Source organism: Helianthus annuus, chromosome 9 (genome assembly GCF_002127325.2).
Source record: "Helianthus annuus cultivar XRQ/B chromosome 9, HanXRQr2.0-SUNRISE, whole genome shotgun sequence".
Taxonomy (NCBI): domain Eukaryota; kingdom Viridiplantae; phylum Streptophyta; class Magnoliopsida; order Asterales; family Asteraceae; genus Helianthus; species Helianthus annuus.
Genome location: NC_035441.2, coordinates 124,772,635 through 124,795,371, shown reverse-complemented (window position 1 = coordinate 124,795,371; position 22,737 = coordinate 124,772,635). Strand labels below are relative to the sequence as shown.

At 37.4% G+C, this 22,737-nt stretch overlaps 1 protein-coding gene across 1 annotated transcript; it reads right to left on the bottom strand.

Moving 5' to 3' along the window:
* Positions 1-16,001: 16,001 nt before the first annotated feature.
* Positions 16,002-19,467, bottom strand: LOC110876264 (protein FAR1-RELATED SEQUENCE 5-like). Its single transcript, XM_022124442.1, has 6 exons — positions 19,434-19,467; positions 18,527-18,735; positions 17,890-18,461; positions 17,528-17,786; positions 16,862-17,425; positions 16,002-16,763 (listed from the first exon to the last, which is right to left on the bottom strand). Exons 1-6 carry the CDS (start codon positions 19,465-19,467, stop codon positions 16,002-16,004), a joined length of 2,400 nt encoding a protein of 799 aa, XP_021980134.1.
* Positions 19,468-22,737: the final 3,270 nt, after the last annotated feature.

Below are 22,737 nucleotides of genomic sequence, written 5' to 3'. Positions count from 1 at the left end.
TTATATAATCTATGGATAAAACTCAATAATTTACAATAAGATGATTTCACGGGGAAATCTTTATTTTACAAAACATGTTTCTTTATTTATTTACATTGAGCCACCTTTCTAAGCTTGTAGTGCTTCATGGCACTTTTTCTTTACTCACAACAGATTACCTGAAACATGTTTGAAAAAGGTTTGTCAGCGGGGAAATACTGAGTGAATCATTCTATTTACATAAAATGATGCGTAGTTATTAATTACAGCATAAGAGCGATTACAATGGTTTTATATCTTATATTTATCTGGCACTGTCACAATGGTGACGATGGTCATACCACTATTAGATCAATGAACCTAAATAGTGATGATTATCCCTGTAGGTCAATGAACCTAACAGTGATTATCCCAAGTAGGTCAATGAACCTAACTGGGAGAAAATTAGTAATGTGCACAATACCCCACTAACCAATAAAGCAAGATATCCACGACTTAGTCCCTGTAATTATAACTTTTTGAAAATACTTTGAGGTATTGTAAAACAGTTTGAGAAAAAGAGAATGACTCACATTGCAGATTTAACGAGCAGAGTATAAGCCTACTGATTAGCCTTGTTAACCTAATTTTAGATAACCATGCACACAAAACCAGGTTAATAATCAATACAACATTTACGATAACTCACGAGATCAAATTCTCACAACGAACGACAAAGTGCGATACTTAAACATCCATCGATTTAACGACGAACGACAAAGTATAACCCTAATGTGGGCGGCACTTAAACATCCATTGGATATATTGATCAGTCGGAAAATGAATCGTAATAGCGATCGAGTTATTACCCTGATTGTGGCAGCACTTCGTGAATTAGTGTGTGTTGTGGACTGATTTAACTATAACTCGACGTACACAGAACTTATGAGCGTCGTTTCAACTTCCCAGATCAAGTCCCAATGTCCTCTATTTATACTAATTTTTTGGGACATGCTTACCTACCTGCTTGACATGCCTACCTACCTGCTTGATTGACATGCCTACCTGCCTGCTTGATTGACATGCCTACCTACCTGCTTGACATGCCTACCTACCTGCTTGATTGACATGCCTACCTACCTGCTTGACATGCTTGGGTGTCTTAATTAGGGTTTCCTTATTGATTAATTATCATCCTAATTATTGATTTTAATGAGAGTTGTTACAGAGACCAAATGAAAAGAGTGGAAGTTCGACTCCCACTAAAAAGGGGAAGTATCAAGAGCAAGGAAGAAAGGATAAGTCGAAGAGTGGTATCACGCCATGCAAGACTTGTGGAAAACTACATACGGGGGAATGCTTGTTAGGAAAAAAGGGATGCTATAAATGTGGTAAAGAAGGGCATTCGTCTTATCAATGTCCAACTAGCCCGAAGACTTGCTTCCATTGTTTTGAAAAGGGGCACATCAAATCGGAATGCCCAAAGCTCCAGCAAGAGTCAAAAAGGGAAGATAAGAAGCAGGAGGGTTCTAGGGCTAAAGGAAGGATGTTCCAAATTACATCCGAAGAAGCCAAGTCTCACCCGAATGTAGTTTCAGGTATCTTTTTATTAAACTCCATACCGGTTTATGTTCTGTTCGATACTTGAGCTACTATGTCATTTATTTCGAATGAAATTATACAACATCCGTCCTTTAAGATTGAACGAATGCCAATGCCTCTAGAAGTAGAAATAGCCGATAGTAAGATCTATATGCTACACGAGGTGTGTAGACACTGCAAATTCACTATAGAAGATGAGGAATTTGACATCGACCTCATACCTATGGTTTTGGGGGAATTTAAAATGATTGTGGGGATGGATTGGTTGGCGCGACACCACGTGGAGATTGATTGTGAAAATAAGGTAATGCTCATCCAAGCTCCAAGTGGAAGACAACTGAGTATTCAAGGAGAGAGAAACGTAGAAACCAAGTTGTGCACCTTGGTCCAAGCTTTCAAATACGTACTTAACGGGAGTAGAGCATACCTAGCTTATGTAGTAGATGCCCGACAAACCCTCCCGAAGCTTGAAGACGTTGAGATCGTGAATGAATTTTTGGATGTATTTCCGGAAGAATTACCGGGACTCCTACCCGAGAGAGAAATAGAGTTTCGCATCGAAGTAAATCCGGGTGCGAAACCCGTTGCAAAGGCCCCCTATAGACTTGCTCCCACCGAGATGCGCGAATTAATGACACAACTACAAGATCTTCTAGATAAGGGTTTCATATGCCCTAGTGTGTCGCCTTGGGGAGCACCTATCTTATTTGTTAAGAAGAAAGACGGGTCGATGCGCATGTGTATCGACTATAGAGAGCTAAATAAGCTGACCATAAAGAACCGCTACCCTTTACCTAGAATTGACGACCTTTTTGATCAATTACAAGGGGCGAGTTGGTTCTCCAAGATAGACCTGCGTTCGGGGTACCATCAAGTTAGAGTACGGGAAGAAGATATCCCAAAGACTGCATTTAGAACCCGTTATGGGCACTATGAATTTCTAGTCATGTCGTTTGGATTGACGAACGCGCCGGCCGCGTTTATGGATCTTATGAACCGGTGTGCCGACCGATGTTAGACAAATCGGTAATCGTGTTCATAGATGATATCTTAGTCTATTCGCGAAGCAAAGCCGAGCATGCAAAGCATTTGCGTGAAGTACTCGAAATTCTCCGCAAGGAGAAACTTTACGCAAAATTTCCAAAATGCGCCTTCTGGCTCAGGGAGGTACAGTTTCTAGGCCACGTGATCAATGCGGAAGGTGTTTTAGTGGATCCGTCAAAGATTGATGCCGTAATGAAATGGGTTCCCCCGAAGAGTCCGACTGAGATAAGAAGTTTTCTAGGCCTCGCGGGATACTACAGACGGTTCATACAGGATTTCTCGAAGATAGCTCTACCCTTAACCAGACTGACGAGAAAGAAAGAAAAGTTTGTATGGGGTAAGGAACAGAAAGAGGCCTTTCGTATACTGAAGGAGAAATTGTCGAGTCCTCCAGTCCTGACGTTGCCAGATGGGACTGAAGATCTGGTTGTTTATTCAGATGCTTCACAGCAGGGGTTAGGTTGTGTTTTGATGCAAAGGGGAAAGGTTATTGCATATGCTTCGCGACAACTAAAGCCTCACGAGGTAAACTACCCAACACATGATCTGGAATTGGCAGCGGTAGTGTTCGCCTTAAAAATTTGGAGACACTACCTATACGGTACGAAATGTACAATTTACTCGGATCATAAGAGCCTCAAGTACTTCTTTGAACAGAAAGACTTGAATATGAGGCAGCGTAGATGGTTAGAATTGATTAAAGACTATGATTGCGATATCCTTTACCACCCGGGAAAAGCGAATGTGGTGGCGGATGCACTAAGCCGAAAAGGGACTCCACCTTCAATTCGTGTGAGGTCCATGAAAATGATAGTTACTCCACAATTACTTGAGATGATACGGGATTCCCAAAGGAAGTCGCTTGTAGCAGAAGACTTAAAGAAAGAAAGGTTAAAAGGTGTGGCCGATAAGCTGGAAGAAAACGCGACCGGACTTAAGATGAGGTTCGGCCGAGTTTGGATACCGCGTTTCTGTGAAGTCAAGACCGCGTTACTTGAAGAAGCTCATAAATCACGATATTCGGTCCACCCCGGGGCTACAAAGATGTATCGAGATTTGAAGGCCAATTATTGGTGGCCGGGCATGAAACGCAATATCGTAAAGTATGTCGCAAAATGCTTAACGTGCTCTCAAGTAAAAGCGGAACATCAAAAGCCCTACGGGGAATCACAACCTTTGGGGATACCGTTGTGGAAATGGGAGGAACTAACGATGGATTTAGTAACCAAGCTTCCAAGAACGAAAAAGGGGCATGATACAATATGGGTAATCGTAGACCGACTTACGAAAAGCGCCCACTTTCTACCCATTAAAAAAGCTTATTCTTCCGAGAAAATGGCGGAAATTTACATGAACGAGATTGTGTCTCGACACGGGGTGCCCGTGTCAATTGTCTCGGATCGGGACACTAGATTTACCTCTCGTTACTGGCAAAGATTTCACGAGAGTGTGGGGACGAAATTACACATAAGTACCGCCTACCACCCTCAAACCGACGGCCAGTCAGAAAGAACCATTCAAACACTTATTGATATGCTGAGGGCGTGCGCTTTAGATTTTGGGGGAAGTTGGGATGACCATTTACCACTAGTGGAATTTTCTTATAACAATAGTTACCACAGTGGCATTCAAATGGCACCTTACGAACTACTATACGGAAGAAAATGTAGAACTCCCGTATGTTGGGGTGAAGTGGGGCAAAGGGAGCTCGCGCCAAGTGATTTAATAGCAGTGACAAATGAAAAGATTGAATTGATTAGAGCTCGTCTGAAAGCAGCCCAGGATCGACAAAAAGCTTATGCAGACAAGAGAAGGCGCCCTATTGAATTTCAAGTTGGAGATTTCGTTCTATTGAAGGTGTCGCCATGGAAAGGCATAATCCTCTTTCGTAAACGGGGTAAGTTAGGCCCTCGGTATATTGGGCCGTTTAAAATCTTGGCTCGTGTTGGAAGGGTTGCATATCGATTAGAATTACCGCCTATTCTAGACGGAATTCACAATACCTTCCACGTGTCGCAATTGAGAAAGTGTCTTGCGGATGAAACCGCGTTAGTACCTCTCGATGACATTGAGTTAGATGAGGGGTTGAATTATGTCGAAGGACCAATAGCCATTAAAGATGTCAAGGCGAAGAAGCTCCGCAACAAGGCTGTCCGACAAGTGTTGGTACAATGGCAGCACCGAAAGGGGTCAAAACTCACATGGGAAGCGGAAGATGAAATGAGGAAGCACTATCCATTCCTGTTTGGTATGTACACGTTTAAAAATTTTATATGTCCAGGTTTCGGGGACGAAACCTCTTTTAAGGGGGGTAGACTTGTAACACCCCAAAAATGAAAAACACAATAAATGATAATAAACTTAATGTGATTAAGGAATGTATAGTAATATGGTACTTGAATGTGGATTTTTTTTTTTTAGATTAGAGTAAGATTTACAAGTCAATAAACCTTGAGGGGGAAAACATGATAATTATCAAACTAGTAAGGTTAATTGTGACTAAACCACAAAACACACACACTGTACGTGTGTGTGGATCGACCTGGAGCAAAGAAAAACAAGGGTTCACCCTTGTTCTCACCAAATTCACCAAATTAACAAGGAAAAATTGATGTTTATCAGTTGCATGTGGTGAAATTTCGATCATTTATCCATACCCAATCAAGTGGTAAGTCGAATTTCTGGATTTGATAAATTGTAGAATTAGGGTTTCGACCCAATCATGAAATTGTGATATGATTCGTGTTGTTTAGATGTTAAGGATACTCCCTAGAGTAGAAATCATGCTTGATTTTGGTTAATTGAAAGAAAACCTCTATAAACCCACTTTGTGAAATTTGTGTTATGAATGTGAAGATTATAGGAATGATGAATATATGTAATTTGATATGTAATTCAGCTTATATACCCGAATGCTAGATAAATTGATGTAGATTAAAGGAATTGTAAGAATTAGATTGAGTAGTGATAACATATAGGATGAAATAGCAAGTCATGCTTAAAATGCTTGTATGTTATGCTTTATTAATGTAACGCACACTAGGTGTTCGATGAAATGCTTGAAAGAGTAATTATGTGTAAATTGGAACGTGATGGAATGAAAGTTAGGGTACTAAACGAATGAATGAATATGTTGATCTAGGTGTGAAGGAAGAAGGTTCGAATTCTAAGAAATCAGAAGGATCACAAGACCGAGGTATGTTCCGTTGCATACGAAAGTTTACTTTTAATTGTTAATAATTATATTGGACAACTTTTATTATAATGTTTATACTATGTGATAGTGATTACGGTGCTAGTAAACGAATAGCAAATCCCTTGCGGATTTGTTTACGCTAACGAAGAATTATGCTATGTTATGCTAGTCGACCGGTTCATGTAACTAAGTCGAGTAAGGATATGAGGCCATCTGACTAGAACGGGTGGTCGTGTAAGCAAAAATCGTGATGCATGAAGTTCAATCCGTTATACGGATAGAACGAAAGGTTTATGTTGAAAGCAACCAACCCGTCATTACCGGGTTGTAAATGATACGCTTGAATCTCTTTATGAGAATATAAGCTTACCCATTAAAGGGGTAAATCGAATGCGTAGTGATAACCATGAAATCAAACGAATGCAGCTAGTAAGTGGTATTGTAAGCGAAATAAGTAATATGACTAATTTTTTTTTTAAATTGTTGTTGAATGTAGGTAAATCCTCGATTTAGGCGTATGGACGGCTTGGAACGTGCACACTTGGTTACGCCCGCCTCACGCTTCCGTTATAAATTATTTTTGAAATGGGTTAAGTTTTGGTCATATGTATTTTAAGTCTATGTAGTATGTTGTTATCTTGTCGTTGGGTAAAAACTTAGTAGTTGTAGTCATGTAGTGTCCAATGTAAGCTTTGTCCGTTTCGGGATTTATCAAGAATGTTAAACATTGAAGTTTGTTGTGTGAAACAGGTGGTTAATGGTTTTAAACGAATAGGTCATGCCGAAATTTCCAAAAATTTTCCTATTTATTTTACTTGTCGAATTAAGTGGAATATGGGGCGTATCAGTAGCGCGACGAGACAAAAATCAGATTTTTCTTGTTTATCGTATTGGGTCTCGTTTTATGCGTTTAAAGTCTCGTTTATGATTCTTTGTGGTGTTTTTGAGTATTGTTACATCAACAATCCTCAATTAAAAAAACTAAACGAAGTTACGTTATGTTTTTTTTTTCGAATTACAAACTATGTTTTAGGGTTTTGATCTGAACAAGAATACGAGTCGATTTATGTCAAACTTACCTCGAAACGGGGCTCCAAATGAGGAAAATAGTGCTTCAATTTGGGTGTTTAAACTTCCAATTAACAAAAATCAAGCCGTTTGGAGCACTGTTTCGAGGTAAGTTTTACATCAGTTGACTCGTATCATCGTTCTAATCAAAAGCCCTAAAATATCAGTTTGTAATTTGGAAAAAAACTTAACTCCGTTAAGTTTTTTTAACTAAGGACTATTGAAGGCAAAATGATTAAAAGGTGGGACTACAGTAGGAATATTCATACGTGAGATCCGTAATGATGAATGACGTCTACTTAGGATTATCAGAATCCAATTTCTCTATTTTTTTCTCATGTCCGTTAACCATATTACACAATAATTTTACGTGATACGCTTCTTCATCTTATTTATCTTTTTTATTAACACCTTTCTACATCAACATATGTATTTTTTAAGGAATAATGGATTTTAATAATCTCAACTATTGTCCGTTGGCCGACAACGGTCCCAACTTTAAAAATTCCCACTGGCGGTCCCATCTTTTCACATATTGACCTTCAATGGACCCTGACTAGCAGAACCCTAATGTCGTTAGTCTCCGGTCGCCAATAAAACATTTTTGGTCGGAAAAAGGTTCCTAAAGGTCCGATCTATGGTTACAAACAGGTTTGGGATGAAAACTTTGAGTTTTCCGGCTAAAAAGTTGAGTTTGCAAGAGACTTCATAACACTAAATGTGACAAGTATTTAATAAACAATATTTCATTTCATTGTTAACATCAAGTATATTGTTCGAAACAGAATTACAACAAGTTTGAAACAAAACAAATTACAACAAGTATCGAATGACTAAACTAATAAACAGGAATTAAAGTTTGGTGCGTTTCTAGTCCTTCCTACTAGATTCTTTTAAACGCGTCATGATCATCATCAATTTCCTGCAATACGTGTTAAAGTATAGTTCAATACAAAAGTATTGGTGAGTATACAAGTTTGATTACTAGCATAAGTATGAGAGTTTAAACGAATCCACATGGCATAATTGTTATCAAGAATTAACGTATAACTAGCATGCAACTATAAATGTCAACCCAAAGCTTCCCTCTAGCGTAATCTTGTCGTAGCAACGACAAGACCGTTATGATTAACTTAACATGACCTCAAGAATATGGGCGATGTGTTACTACTATAGCGCTATACATGTTAAGGGAGGCTTATACGGAGTTATTGACAAATATAAAGCATAAGAATAGTCTAGCATATATGGACTCAAGCATAACGTATTAAGCATGTATGTTGGATTGTTTGTTTGTGATTTAAGCATAAAGTATGTGATTGTGTGTGCTGAATAGCATAAACGTATTGCACCCAAAAGTGTAAAAGTAAAAAGGGGCCATGTATTCTCACGGTTTTGCAAAGTCTTCCGATTATCCGCGAACTGACGAGTTGGTGAGAATGGGGAAACGAAGGTGTATGCTCATTCAGAGTTTATGGAGTGGTTGGATTCGAGATTTAGAATTCAAGTACAAAAAGTATGTATACACGAAAATATATCCCGTCTAAGTACTCGTTTTGACACTAAGTTTTTATGTGATTTCATGGGTCCTAACATGTCGATTAGAATCATAAACGAGAAACTTAGAACAAAGATAAAATAACCTAAGTTCGTAACACCTAACCACAAACCGGTTAACATCATAAATTTGGAAATATATATATATATATATATATATGTATATATATATATATATATATAGAGAGAGAGAGAGAGAGAGTAGGGTTCCTACGGAAAGTGTGTTTTTCCTAGAAAGTCTAGGAAGCGATCTGGTCCATCACATTGGTGTGTTTAAGGGTTGAGACTAAATCAATGGCAATCTTGTAATATTTAACTATATTTAATAGATTGTTTTAAATGATAAGGGGCAATTTCGTCATAACAGTGTTTTAAATCAATCAAAAATAACCGTCAACAAGTCACATCTCCTTATTACACGCGAATTTCCCTCTCTCTCACTTTATCTCTCTAAACCCACAACGAAATCACTCAAAAATCATACCAAAAATAACTAAAATCATGGATGAAGATAAGAGATTTTCCAACTTCTATATACGTAAGATCAAACGGACATTGTGTTCTGTGTTTTAGTAGGCGATTAGGGTTTAATTGTGTTCTATATTGAAGTGTTTTATGTTTGCAGGGAAGAGATTCAAAAAAGGGGGATTTGAACAAGATGGATGGGAGCAAACTTGAAATCGCCGGTAGAGAAAACACAGTCGCCGGAAGCAACGCCAGAAGCAAAGTTAAAGTCGCCAGAACCGTAGGTATGTGTTTTAAATAACAAATGTGTGTATGATTTCCGTTTGTTGGGGATGACTGTGTTTTCATTGGTTGTGTTTGGTAAAGTGTTTTATGGTCCGGTTATGTAGGTTTTATAGAGTAGTAATTTGGGTGTGTGGGTTGTGTTTTAAAATTTTTATTTGTTAATGGCTTTGCGACCAAATGTGTTTTAAGTGCATGTTTTAAAAGGATGTGTTTTAAGATCAGTTTGTTAGTGGGTTTTCCCTAAACAAATGTGTTTTATGGGCAAGTTTTTAACAAATGTCTTTTATGGGCAGGTTTTAAACAGATGTGTTTTAAGGTCAGGTTGTTAATGGTTTTTCCCTAAACAAATGTCTTTTATGTGCAGTTTCTAAACTCTGTTTGTTAATGGGGTTTTCCCTAAAATGTGATTTAAAAAGATGTGTTTTAAGGTCAGTTTGTCTAGGTTTTAAAGATGAGTAAGTTGGGTTTGTGGATTGTGTTTTAAAAACAAAAATGTCCTACTGTGTTTTATATCATAAATGTGTTTTACCATTAAATGGCACTGGAAGTTTTGAAAGCCTACTGAACTGTGATTTATAAGGGGAATGTGGGATTGGGAATCGTGTTTTATAATTCCTAAACAAGTGTTTTCCAGTCAAACGGAGAAAGAGTGAGAGAATAAAAGGAAAATGGCTTTCAAAAGTGCCCGGAAACAAACCTGACAAACCTATTATGCTGGATGAATCAGACACGGAAGAAGCATCACCTTTACTAGGTGCAGATAGTTGTGGCGGTGAAGGGTGGGGGGTAACTTATATGGCTATCTGTCTGATCAGTTGTGTTTTTTTGTTACTAACAGTTGAACCTGTTAAGAAAACTAAAAAACGGTAGACAACAAAGTAGACTGCGCACAACAACCGTCTGCTGGCACCCTTCTGTCTGACATTGCAAATCTGTTTCTAAACGTAATGGATAAAAATGACGATTTACTGTCGGAACCCAAAGAAAACCGTGAAATGCCCATATGTAAGTTAGATGAACAAACGTGAAACCATATGTTTGATGATGTAAAACACAATGCATAATACTAACAACTTTTATAGGCTTTATGTCAGCCGAGGCAAGCAACAAGGGTATCGATACCGGTAAGAAAAGGAAGGACAAAAAGGCTGGAATTGAACCAAAACAAAAGAAGGGTGCGGTTATACCAACAGTCAATAAGCCTAAAGAACTAGCACACGGTAAATTGAAAATTATGAACTAAATTTCAGTTACTAAAAAGACTGACTTGCTGATCGGCTTCGTGTGTTGGTGTTTTGTCAGGTTCCACAATAGAAGATTCTGATGATGATTTTGACAACCCACCTTGGAAAAAAACGAGGTCGGGTGCTAGCCCACAAGTTGTTGAAAAAACACAACGACCCCCAGATACTAGTTCAAGCAAATACTCAAAAACACGCAAGAGGCCAACAACGGTCAAGAATTACATACCACTTTCGGATGGGAAACTAACTTTGCGATTGGCTCTTAAGCACATGGGGGAGTTGATGGAATCTTTGAACGAAAGTCAACGGGGGGCTGGTAGAAACATAGGTTTCGGGTCAATACTTAGCTTTAGAATGGGTCCGATACCCTCAACTCTGGGTTGGTGGTTGGTAAATAACTACGACACTAAAACACGGGTCTTGAATTGCGGTAGCCAACACATTCAAATAACGGAGGAGTTGGTGCACGATGTGTTCGGCGTACCAAGAGGGAATGAAGAAATAAAGGAAGTAGAGAGAGCAAGGGCCGATTTCCACGAGGTTGTGGTGGAATGGAAAGGACAATTCGAAAACGCTCCTGCATGTTTGACGCCTGTTCAATTCAAAACATACATGCAGGGCCAAAAAGCAAGCGGAAGAATCTTTGTGTTAAACTTTTTGTTGTTCTACAACACACTGCTTGGAGAGACAACTACGAATTCTTCAATTAATATGGAGTTTTTACCAGCCTTGCATCGTGGGAAGGATATCAGAAGTTTTAACTGGTGTGAGTACATGATCAGGTGTCTTGATCGAACGGTGAAAACATGGACACCAAAGGAACCCTTTCTTGGACCAATGCCTTTGCTAGTGGTATGTTCTAAATGCATATATAATTTCCTAAATCACACACTATGATTGTGCTTTAAAACACATCTGTTTGCTGGTAAAACACATTAATATTGTTTCAATATATTAATGCTCCAATATAATCACAACATATTGTGAAAACCATTATGATGAAATATGATCATGAAAAAACACAATGTGAGGTAATGTGGAATAGGAAAAACCATCAACACACATTCGAAGTGTTGTTAAACAACATTAGAAGTAATAAAACACAATCTGATGTATATAAAAACCTTAAAACACATCTGACATCAGTTTGTTCTTCCTTTTTTACAGGCAGCGTTGATACGTGACCAAAAGAAATACAAAGAAGGTGAGCCAAGAGCAACCCATCTCATCGAAGATATCACTGATGACGATATCGAGGCAGTCAGCATAAAGTTGGACTCCGTCAGATTTGATCAAATGTTAGTGGATGCATATGAGTTGCAACCGGAACAAAGCTATCCGTTTGAAAAAAAGTCTGATGAAGAAGTTGAAGCAAAAGAAGTGAAATCAAATAAGAAAGATGTAACCAAGACTGTAAAACACATTAGCAAGTGTGATCCGGAAAAAAGAGAAAAGTCTGTTGTGAAGCCGGCCGGTAAAACGCATGGTAAACCTACGGTCTCAGAGCTACCAAAAAAAACAAATTGAAAAGGAACGGGCTAAAACCGATGAGGTTGGGAAGAAGAAAATTGATGTTGGAGGTGGCCCGGAAACTGCGTCTGTTGTCGAAGAAATTCCGGTTAATGCAGGTTTCCATGCAGAGTTTGAAGAATGCATGAATGTAGATGTTGGCCCGGAAACAGTGCCTTTTGTGGATACATCCGATATAGAGAAATACTACAGAGAAACAGGCGAGTGGGGGCAAACACAACAAAGTCAGCCGGGGATTACCTCACCTATGGTATCTCAATATGAATCGACACCACAAGCGACCCAAAGCGACGAGGTAATCTTATAATTTTCCAATTTATTCTACTAAACACAAACATAAGTGAAAACATTTACATTCAAATAAGAAATTACTTAAAACAAATTTTTTTTGAGATGTGGCACATGCAACACCTTATAACACATTCAGAATACCAAAAAACACATTTTCAGAATGGATGTATTACTATAGCTTTATCGGTGTACTTGGAAATACACATTCTGATTAGTAAAACACACTTCTGATTGGTAAAACACACTTCCGATTGGCAATAATGATTGGTAAGGCTCATTTTCAAACTGGTAAAACACTTTCAGAATGGTAAAACACATTAAAGATTGGGAAATAGCACACTGAACATTTGATACACTTTCTGAAATTTAAAACACAATGCTGATTAGTAAAACACATTAAGCATGGAAAAAAAAGGAAAAACAATAATGATTGGTAAAACACATTTTCAAACTGTTAAAAACAAAATTGCATATTGGGAAATAAGACAATGATAATGTGTGGATGATGTAAATCAGGTACATGCGGGAATGTTGGAAGTGTTCTTGAATCAATTCAACGAATGTGTTAAAAGGATAAACAACACTTTTACAGAAGGTTTCCAATTGTACCCTGAAAGTGAGAAAATAAAAGAGATACACACATTGTGGACTGAGAAGCTGAAAAAGTTTGGATCGACATGTACGCCAACTGCACAACCACAAACTCCTACGGATAAAACACCAGAAAAAGAGGCAAATAAGGAGAATGTGGATATGTCACAGTTGTCGCAGTGGACACCTTCATTGGTAAAAGAGATATGTAAGACAGTTGACAAGACAACCACACCGATGACTCAGCTTACAATAGTGGAGCAGCCCGCATTCGTCGTCACACCGATCTCCCAAAGAACACAGGAGGAATATGAATATTCGATTAGACGTGGGCAGCTTATACACCAGTTGGACCTTGGAAAGCAGAAATTAAGACCGCAAAGGCAACCAGAATTGACCGATGCTCTAAGATCTCCATACGTGAAGCGGGTAGTAGAGATTAGGGCAAAGCTTGGAAACGCTGAGGTCTCGGTCAGCTCATACATGTTTTCAGCCTGGGGTTCAATGTGGTATGTTACAAAAAAATGCCATTTATAATACGAATGTTTCTACAAAATATTTTCACATAATATGATAACACATTGATTAAAACACATTTGTATACATTAGGGATGTTGTGTTTAGAACTAAGAAAGGAGTGCCGGTTATGAGATCTCCGCTCGAATCATTAATGCAGGGAATGGAAGTGCACATATTAGTAATAAGCGCATGGGCGGATTTGTTGAATTATGAAGAAAAATTCAAGCAAAAGGGGAGCATTGCACGCCTGTTCTGTTCAGTAAATATGTTGGTAAGGCTGATCATAATGAACTTGTAATATAAGTTTACAACTTTTGTAATGTTGTTTAACGAAATGACTTTGAAATGCAGAATGAAGAAGACTACATAAAAAATGCAAAAACCAGGGCAAAAATATTCGCAGAAAACATGGAACCGGTTTTAATTTCTGCTGATGTGAAAAAGATACCTGACAGGTCGCTCATCTTTGTACCAGTCTTACACAACGGTCATTTCTATTGCATATGTTTTAATTTAAGGGACATGAAGGTAGAGGTTTTGGACAACAACGCTAAGGATATCTCAATGCAAGCCAAATACAAAAAACGGCCGGAAAAATTGGTACGCCCCTCTATATATAAACTACAAACGACCTTTGTTATAGAAATGCATGCCATTTGATTACAACTTTGTTAAAACACAAAAAACAAAAAGTTTAAAATAGTTCATAAAGTTCTATAAAGTTTGATGTTAAAACACAATTGATACTGAATGATGTTAACTTAAAACACACTTTATCAGAATTTTAAAGTTTGATGTTAAAACACAATTGATACTGAATGATACGTTATCAGCACTATTAATACTTTAAAACACAGTGTAATGTGGCAAATACATAGTAACAAATAATATTAACTTAAAACGCACTTCATCAGAATTTTAAAGTTTGATGTTAAAACAGAATTGATACTAAATGATACGTTATAAGCACTATTAGTACTTTTAAACACAGTGTAATACCGGTATTATGAACTTAAAACACACTGCATCAGAAATTTTAAATTGTTTCCATTTGTTAATTGATACTGAATGATACGTTATAAGCACTATTAGTACTTTTAAACACAGTGTAATACCTGTATTATGAACTTAAAACACACTGCAGCAGAATTTTAAATTGTTTCCCTTTGTTAATAACCGGTATTATGAACTCAAACAATTTAATCAGATTTACAGCAGAATTGATACTGAATGATTTGTTATAAGCACTATCAGTACTTTTAAACACAGTGTAATACCGGTATTATGAACTTAAAACACACTGTAGCAGAATTTTAAATTGTTTCCCTTTGTTAATAACGGTGGTGCATTTACATGAATTTAGTTTAAAACAAAATCTGATTAAATTGTTTATCATGCAGCGTGATGCTTTATCGGTGTACTTGGAACAAATTGGGCATCCAGCGGGCGGTGTGATCGGTAAAGTTGAACCGGTACGATTGGAGATGCCATGGCGTACAAAAAATAATGTAATCGATTGTGGCGTTTTCCTGATGCGCCATCTGGAAACATACAAGGGCGTAGCTGGAAAAGGTTGGGAATGCGGATTCTCAAACGAGTGCACTGATGCGGGTGAGATTTCATACAAGCAGCGCCAAGAAATTGATGATCTCAGGCATAAGTACATTACGAAGAGGCTCCTAAGTGAAGCAAACGAGTACAGAGGTTTTGTTAAAGCTGAGGTTGCTAAATATAACAAGTTGTCGGCCGATGAAAAAAAGAGGCTAGAAGCAAAAGCCTTCGACGCAATCAATGAAAGATTGGATAAGTAACTTAAAATGTGATGTTTTCGTAAAACACTTTTGTTGCCGGTGGTTTGTTGAAGTAATGTTGGATGTTCTACAAAAACAGTTTTAACATTTTGTTCAGTGTATTCAGTTATCTTTTGGAATTTATAAATTAGAATTTGTTTAGTGTGTTCAGTTATCTTTTTTTTTTTTTTTTGTGATTGTTGTCTATAAAAATGTCAAGTATAACAGTTTTTATGTCGATAATGTTACTTTTTTCGATCTACATAAGATATACAGTTTGTATTAATGTATTTCCTCTTAAAACACAGCCTATATACATTATGAAAATACTGTGATCTGGAAACCAACCTATACTATGGGAAAAAACTGCATGCTAAGATAGTAATAACCATGGGAAAAAACAAAAATTAATTTACTGTTAAAACACATCAGTAAAAGTAAACTATAAAAAATACTGACTTCAACCTCAATAACTGATAAAACACATTACATAAAACATGCTGATGTTTTCTCAGGAAGTTAAAACACATTGTAATAATTTAAACAAAGTTGAAATACTGTGATCTGGCAACCAGCCTATCAATTTCATCAACTCTCTATAATTTAAACAAAATTAAAACACTTTTGGAACAACTTAAACTATATACCAAAACCAGGAACAAATCAAGCATCATAGAAAACACATGAGGCTATTAAAAAAAAGGTTAACACTAAAACACAATGCAACAAACACAAATCCAAAATGACGAATCCAACAAGTCTTAAAATCAACAAAAACAAATCCAAAACAAACACACGATAAAAATAAAACAGAAAATTGAATAGTTCAGCAACAGACTTAAAATTTTGATAAAAAAGATCCTACTCTGCCATGTTTTCATCATCCATGTCTGCATCGTTTCCAGATGTGTAAAACACATCATCAACATCGTTTGATCCAGGACCATCACCTTCAACAACTGTAGCATCGTCTCCTTCAGCAATTGTATCTACATTACCTTCAGCATTCCGCGAACCACCTGCCTCAGGCACAACCACGGTGTATTTCCAACACGTTACTCTGTTATGACCATATTTTTTACATAATGAACATTGACGACGTTTACTTCCAGACTGACTTATGGCTCGCTCCTTTTGAGATTTAAGGCGTTTATGAGAACCACAACCCTTGAACCTGGTACCAACTGGAACACGGATAGTGGCCGTGCTCTCTGGAGCAACTCCCAGCAGTTCAGCAAAACGATTACGTCGTGTCTTGGGAGGTGCATTTATTTGAGCTTCATCAGCGACTGACATAAACTGCTTGATATGATCACGAAAATCAGACAACTGATCAAATTTTGAAATCAACTTGTTCACAACATACTCAGTTGCGTGACTAATCTCACGAACACAACGGTTAACCTCCTCGCTACGATCTGGATCTCCACCATCCGTAAGAATGGACCCGGGGGAACTATTTGGAACAGCTTCACGCATCCAACGCCTCAATATATATTGTTTCGGAAACTCCCTTACATCAAGAATCCGTAACACACAAAAAATGTGACTGCACAACAATCCAAACTGCTCAAACCTGTTGCAGTTACACTTAACAGTAACATCCTCCTCGCGTATCATAACCTATAACATTTAGTATCCATAAAACACAGTTCATATAAAAGATGGATAATTTAAAAAAAATAAAAATAATGTATACATAAAGTAAAACAAAATATCACCTCGAAAAACGAAGAACATGGCTGATCGAGATCCTTTATAAAAAACTTAATGAAATCACCGACGTGATCTAATCTGACACTAGTACAACGATGAATAGCATGTTGAATCTCAAGTTGAACATCAAAAAATATAGTTCTGGTATATATCTGAGCTGCTTGCTTCTCGAGAACAAAATCACTCCACTCTCCAGGGTTGGTGTATCGAGTGTCATGATCGTTTTTTCGATGCTCGTGTCTTTGCGCTTCAATAGCTGTGTCGAAGTGGCTAAGAAATTCAACCAAGGTGCACTTTGGATTGCTAATCTTGCCAAAAAAGTGATTCTCGCTTTCAGACCTAGATGATGTCCGCATAAGACCAGATATTTCTTCTTCGCGATAGTAAGCTGGAATCCATGATTCACGTAGCCCGTATATATACGTCAGCCATTCATGGTCAGTTAAACCGAAATCCTTTAAAATAGCAGCCCATTCAGTCTCAAACGCTTCAGGCAATAGAGAATCAGTCCAAACAACTGCAGACAATCTTTTCCTGAAATCTGTATTTGAACACAGGGCATCCCCGACCTAAAGGAACATTATATGCATGTATGTTAAAAAACAAAAATTAAAACACAGTAAAAAATACACTTGTAAAAAAAGAAAAAAACTGTCATATAACAAACAGACCTTTGTAGTGAGTTTATTCATGATGTGCCACATACATAAGCGATGCCTAGACTCAGGCCAAACATCCGCTATAGCCCTTTTCATCGCAGGGTCTTGGTCAGTAACGATTACGGGAGGCGTGTACCCATATGCGTTCTTGATCGCCTTAAGTAACCAGCTATACGTCTCTGCCGTTTCAGAACCGAGAATTGCAGCACCAAGTGTGACGTTCCTATTGTGATTATCAATCCCAGTGAAAGGGACAAACATCATGTTATACCTGCAAAAACAAACAATCAGCGGTTACAATATATCATAATGTATTTATAACACAGTAGGCTTTAAAACACAATGAATATATAAAAAATGAATCTCGTCGTTACTTGTTACGCTTGTAGGTAGCATCGAATGATATAACATCTCCAAACATATAATAATTCCTTTTCATATCCTCGTCGGCCCAAAAAATGCACTTCAACACACCTTCGTCTGTCGTTTCATATTCACACGAGAAGTTCGGTAAAAACTCATTTTTCCTATTCAGTCGCTTGACAAACATTTCAGCATCAAACTCTCCGATAAAAAGATTTAATTCTTTCTTGAAATTTTTAAAATCGACTTTAGTCGCACCGACTTTGTCGAACCCACCATACACTTCCTTCATAATGTTAAATGCACGAACAGGACCAATGTTGAGATGTGACATCTTGTTTATCATCTCTTCGTGTGCACGATTAATACCTCTGTTTTCCTTGAGAAGATGTAAATCTTCTTCGTGCACAAAATCATGGTTGTGCGCCTCTGTAAAATGATACAACAGATACTTCTTTGCATCGATAAGCTTTATTCTGATCGCAACTTGGCATCCGGTCCTTTTGGATGGTACCCTACGTACCCACCTATCAGATGGCTGTTCGACTAAAGTATCGACCGGTCGAAACTCTTTTTGACCCTCCTTTGAACAAAAAAATACTTGTTTATAACAATACCACGGTTCTCGTGCTGTGTGCCCTTCCTAACAGTCCAACCTCCAGCTTCTGCGTAAGTTTTGTAAAAGTTATATGCATCATCAACTGTGTCAAATAACATGCCCTCTGCTGGCGTCAACGAAGAGGGTGAATCTGGAATATATCTCTTTGTTCCGGAGTTTGGAGAGACTTGTTCAACACCACGTAATTGGTAATTGGGTGCATCTACAACACATGACAAAAATTGAGCATATAACACATCTGTAAAAACACAATGAGATGAAAAAAAAACAAAAAACAAAAAAAAAAACAGGGCAAAAGTAAAAAAACATACTGACCATGCTACCACCTAGTGAACTTATATAACACACCAAAACAAAAAAAAATCTGACCTGAATGCTAAGAAAGTAATAACCATGGGAAAGAACAAAATAATGCAAGTTAAAACACACCATTCAATGAAAAAAAAAATAAAAACGTGGACTACAACCTCAAAATCTGTTAAAACACATAACTGGTAAAACATATTACTGTTAAAACACAACATACAAGATGGAACTATAAAAAAAATTCACTTCAAGCTGAATAACTGTTAAAACACATTACTATTTAAAGACACCATTCAATGAAATTATACAAAACGTTGACTACAACCTCAAGATCTGTTAAAATACATAACTGGTAAAACACATTACTGTTAAAACACAAAAACCAATAACAAAGATGCTGGTTTACCACATAAATTACACATATGTATTTTAAAACACACCATGAAATAACTTAAGAAAAACAAAATAATCTTCAGATTACAAAACATCAGTCACCTATATAGAATCATTAAACACTAAAACCTCAACCTCTCTGGCTGTTAAAACACAGCATCAAGAAACAAACTGACGATTTTACAGAAAAAAATGATAATAAACAACACAAAAAACTACAAAAGTAACTGTAATTACCATCTCCACCATCAACAAGAGTGTTCGAATCCATGATTTTTCACACTAAAAAAATATTGAATATGAACGATGCTGGTAAAGAATAGAATGATCGAAATTACAATATATAGATTTTGTTTTGTGTTCGTGATATTTGGAAGAGATTTGGATCTCAAAAAAAAAACTATAATCCCGAAAAATATTGAATGTAATCGGTTACACATATGATCATGCAAAAAATAGTTATTTGAGATAATTACCAAAAATAAAATTAATATATGAAATTACATGTTTGCCCTTCTAGTTAAAATACATCCATGACACATGTCTAATTACTATTGCTTCCTAGATTTTCTAGGAAAAATAGACTTTCCACACAACTCCTACTCTCTCTCTCTCTCTCTCTCTATATATATATATATATATATAGGATTAGGTTCAAACGTGAACAAAATCCTAAGAGTGAACTGCGTGAACTGATCTGGGCCCTTGATTTTTATAATCTTGAGATTAAATTGAGTGGCATGATGGTAATTATTTGTTTTTTTTCATTTAATTAAATACAAAAAGGGTGACGAACCTAAACCTTGTTATACAAACCCACTAGCGAGTGCGGAATCCAAGCTAGCAAGCAAACCGGGATGAGACAAGCATAAACACAAACACACAAGGGTTCACCGATTAACACCACTGTATTAATACGAATGAAGGTTTCGGTTACAAGCACAATGTTTACAAATCTAACTTGCAAACTCTCTAGTGTGTGTGTGTGTTTTGATAGAATGCTCTCAAACTCTCTCTATGTGTGCATCTATCTAACAAGTCTCTCAAGTCTCTTTCCACAACACACTACATGGGTATTTATACCCATACACAGCAGGTCTGGTCGAAGGATTAGACAGATTGTCCGAGGGACCATCTGTCCACCACAATGGCCATCGAAGGATCCATATATACTTCGAAGGATAGCATATCCTTCGAAGTCCATCAGTATCCTTCGTGGTTTATCTTTCGAGCCAATCGAAGGATAGACATAATCCTTCGATTGCTCATCCTTCGACTCAGACACTTCACAAACATATTTACTAACTGTTGGGCCAAGTCAAACCAGGAGGACGGTTGACTTGGTCAACTTACAGGACTGACAAGGACATCGTTTGCATATAGACCGAATACAGACAAAGTACAGACACAAGTGCATCAACAAACTCCCCCTTGGCTGTAGCTTTGTCTTTATCTTCCATAGTTGTAGACTCGTCTCGAACTTCGATGGTCCTTGGTCTTCGAGTTCTCAAAACTCTGATGTCCTTTCGAATCTTCAATGCCGGAGGATCTTCAAAGTCTTCACGTATTGAAAGCAGAGAGTGTATCAACAAACTACCCGTATCATGTAGGAAGTGTGTTAATAAACTCCCCCTTAACATAAGCTCCCCCTTGAGTTATGCTCGTGAAATACTTTATCTTTATGAAGTGAGATCCTTGTGGAGTTGACGATGGCCAGCGGCAACTCGATCATCTTCATCACTTGAGTGCCTTCACGTCGTGTCTTTATTCCAAAGCTTTGTCATCGACCATGTTCTCCTAGCCTTTAGAATCTGCACATGCAAGAAATCTAAACGCGTAATGAGAACAACTGCTTGGAATATAGTTAACATAAACAAATGACACACGTATGACCATGTCACAATCAAACACCGTCCGACAGATTGAAAGTTTTTCAAATTTATCAATTTCAGATTTCAACTTTCAAAGACTTGCAAATTTCAACCGTTTATGAAGATTTTAGTCAATTCGGTTTTCGTTCAGGTTTCAGGCAACGAAGACTCGAGTTCCAACATCGTACGATCGAAAATAAATTAGAAATAAAATCTTTTTGGCTTTTATAAAGTTTATATTAAAACACACCTAAAATCTTTTTGGTATTTTTGACTTTTCTAAAAGTAAGTACTGAAAGCAGTAAACAAATATATACATACATTCTTTTTGCGAGTTTCGAGGGTAAGAGAATCATATCAGTGTACGGTCATGCCAAAGCGCTCTTGTTGTTCAGTTAGTTAACATTAAGATAAGCATCCTATAACAATTATCGGTATTGTTGTCCACTTAAGCTCAACTTATCAGATGTAATCATGGCGAGGGGATACGTTAAGGTATGATTTATACTTACCGACCGGTGTTCATCCACATCACGACACATTCCCGTATCAAGGTATGCACGAGGGTTCATCTTACCGGTGAGTATACCGATTATCATCTGTTTGACCGTATATGATGTGAGATTCTCACTTATTTTGATTTGAAAACAAGCCCTATGTGATATAATCACTTATTTATGAGGAACTTGAGTTTCAATGCATGAGGGCACAGGAGCAAGTCCGTGAACAGGTCAGTACTTCCGTACAGCAGAGAGACGAACTTGACTCCCGGATAATTGTGATAATTTATCACTTATTTTGATGGACATGTGATTGTTTATCACTTATTGAGGTCGAATGCAATATGTATTATGTACACGTATGTATAGTATCATGGAAGATCTAGAGTTGCGTCCCCGTTATTTTTCGGTAAAAGATACAACCATGATACCCAGATGATAAGCAGCATAAAGACCGAATATCTCAGAACCTCGGCAATCTATCAAACGAAATTTCGGTACTAAGACCATATGCCAATGAATGGTTCCCACCTGGTCTTCAGTCGATTAAGATTTATATCACCCTGCACACTTTAAAATGATTGTGAGCCTACCGATACATCTTATATAGAGTTGCTTATCGTTTTTCATTTAAGGTTTAAAGAGGTTTGGATAGACCACTGATGTACTATCATTTTCTCTTTTGCTCGCCAGGAAACTCATTTTTGCTTTTCTATTGTTTTTGTGCTTTTGAATTTTTCGATGTTTTTGGATTTTCAGATTTTTGGATTTACTCCCCCTAAAATCAATAAACGAAGACAAATTTAAAACACAAAGATATTTACAAAAATGATTTTCCGATGTTGGTTTTACTCTTGCTTGACCTTAATGCCGGTTACCCAAATTAAGTTTTTATCAGAAAAGATTTATCGAATTTTTGGGAAAATCAGTTGGCACGTCGGTAAGCGGTGCGGACCATAACAACATTGACGAGTTTCATAAAGAAACAATCACGTGTGAGGTGATATTCGAGATCAACGTGTCAGGCCAAAGAGTGCTGTACGAGACGATATAATTCATATAGCAGCCTAAAAATCAACAAGTATGGGAGAGATTAGAAATTTAAAAACCGTATCCTGCAACTGCTTCGTGCATTGCAAGGAATCGGAGCACTCTCCCAAACTGGACATC